The 1,851-nt window shown below is 52.4% G+C and overlaps 1 protein-coding gene across 3 annotated transcripts in view; it reads right to left on the minus strand.

Annotated features, from left to right (window-relative positions):
* Positions 1–323: 323 nt before the first annotated feature.
* LOC113813623 (uncharacterized) overlaps positions 324–1,851 on the minus strand; it is a 16,436-nt gene continuing 14,908 nt past the window's right edge. For all 3 annotated transcript variants that reach the window (XM_070125171.1, XM_027365650.2, XM_027365649.2), the window contains exon 3: positions 324–1,851. This exon is cut by the window's right edge and continues 305 nt beyond it. In XM_070125171.1, coding sequence (XP_069981272.1) covers positions 917–1,851 — 935 coding nt within the window. In that variant the 3' untranslated portion in view covers positions 324–916.

Genomic DNA, 1,851 nt, shown 5'->3' on the forward strand with positions numbered 1-1,851 from the left:
GGACTTCGCGACCTCTTCAGATGAAGGAAAAACCGAAGAATTAATTTTCCATTTTTACTGCGCCTGATGAGGAGACCTTGGCTTGTTCGAAACGTGACGTATTATTCCGTTCCTATCCCGGCAATGTTTCTTTTTATCTATGTAGACACGTTACAGTGTTTGTATTTTTGTTTGCAAGATGTCTTTGTAGTTTTACGTGTAATTGTAGTTGTAAAAAAATATATTGATGTAGGGAACATGATGACAGGGTCTTTGGTTATATTATTTAAACTGTTATTCTATGTCACAGTTTTATCGTTTCTTTGGTGGAAAGAAGAGATCTGTTTCTGAAAAAAGGAGAGATATATTTATGTTATACAAGATAACTGACATGGCATTTGCATTCAGTACATTAACAATATTTTTGCTGGCATTTTTATTTTTGGTATCGGTAAATACTATGAATTAATAATAAAAAAAGGCAAATGCCAACACGTTCACTCTTTACACCTGCTACAAACACATAAACATTCACAAACAACAAGTCATAACTCCTGAGGCATTGTTTATTGGAGAATTTTCATATTGCACAATAGATCGCCACAATTCGCACACAATTCGCACACTACAGTCGCCTCCTTCATCAGACACGGAGGATCGTTATAACAGACACTCGCAATATCCCGGAAGTTGTATGCATTTCAAATTCTCCAGATAAGTTTTAGTTTCTTCACTTAAACAACACGGCAGTGATAATATAAAGATGGGGCCGCTTTATATTTCACTTTCCCTTATCGATAGCGCACATCAAGAAAGATAAAACCACGCCCACAGATCCACCGTGGAGGTCAGGTCTCAGGGGAAGACAGCCAGAACCTGTCGCGGGAATCGTCCTTCGATCCGAGAGGCGCTGCTCCGCCACCTGCTCCTCGGGGACTCAGTTCGGCGCGTGGATGGCGTAGCGGAGGAAGTCCATGATCCCCTGGGCGTACGTGGTGGCGTTTTCCTTCGTGATCTTCTGCGTGTAGTAGTCGAGGGAGTAGCAGAAGCGGCCGCGGAAGGTCTGCAGCGTGTGCTGGCACAGCGTGGGCATGAAGTGGCACGACACGGAGCGCAGGACGAGCGACACCTCGACCTCCTCGCCCGTGCCCGGGAAGGTGTGGGTCAGGTCGCCCATGTTGGTGACCGTGTAGTGGCCGTCGTTGGCGGACGGCAGCCGCAGCCACGCCAGCCACGCGTTGTGGCGGATCAGGATGATGAGGCGCTCGCTCATCGGCTGCAGCGTCAGCGCGCGCTTCGACTCCGTCAGGTGGTACTTGAGCCTGGCGTGCACCTGCCGCGCGTACCTCCAGAAGGCCCTCTCGTCGTCGGGGCCCGTCGGGAAGCTCACGTCCAGCAGGGAGATGTGGCAGCCGAAGCTGTTGCTCTGCTGCTCCTTGGGCCAGTAGCGCCGCATGTTCACCGCCTGCGACGACCACAAGTCGGTGTTCTTCAGCCGCCCGCCCTTCTGCGCCATCATCTTGTACATGGTGAGGTTGGCGGCGGCGGTGAAGGCGGAGTTGAGCGTCACGCCCTCCATCTTGCAGCGGCGGAGCAGCTTGCGCGTGGCGTCCTCGTCGAGCTCGTGGTGGATCATGCGCGTGGCCGCCTCGTTGTGCGCGGGCATGCGGAAGCGGCTGGTGAAGTTCCTGACCGGGATGCCGAAGGTGAGGATGCACGTGTACAGGCGCCGCAGGAACATGTAGACGAACAGAAAGTAGGCGCCGATGCGGTCGGCCAGGCGGTCCTGCAGCGGGGGAGCGAAGGTGCCCTCCTGACACATGTCGATCTCCTTGCCCTGCACCAGGTCGTTCAGCACCTTCAGGAACACCT

Source organism: Penaeus vannamei, chromosome 9, assembly GCF_042767895.1.
Source record: "Penaeus vannamei isolate JL-2024 chromosome 9, ASM4276789v1, whole genome shotgun sequence".
Classification (NCBI taxonomy): domain Eukaryota; kingdom Metazoa; phylum Arthropoda; class Malacostraca; order Decapoda; family Penaeidae; genus Penaeus; species Penaeus vannamei.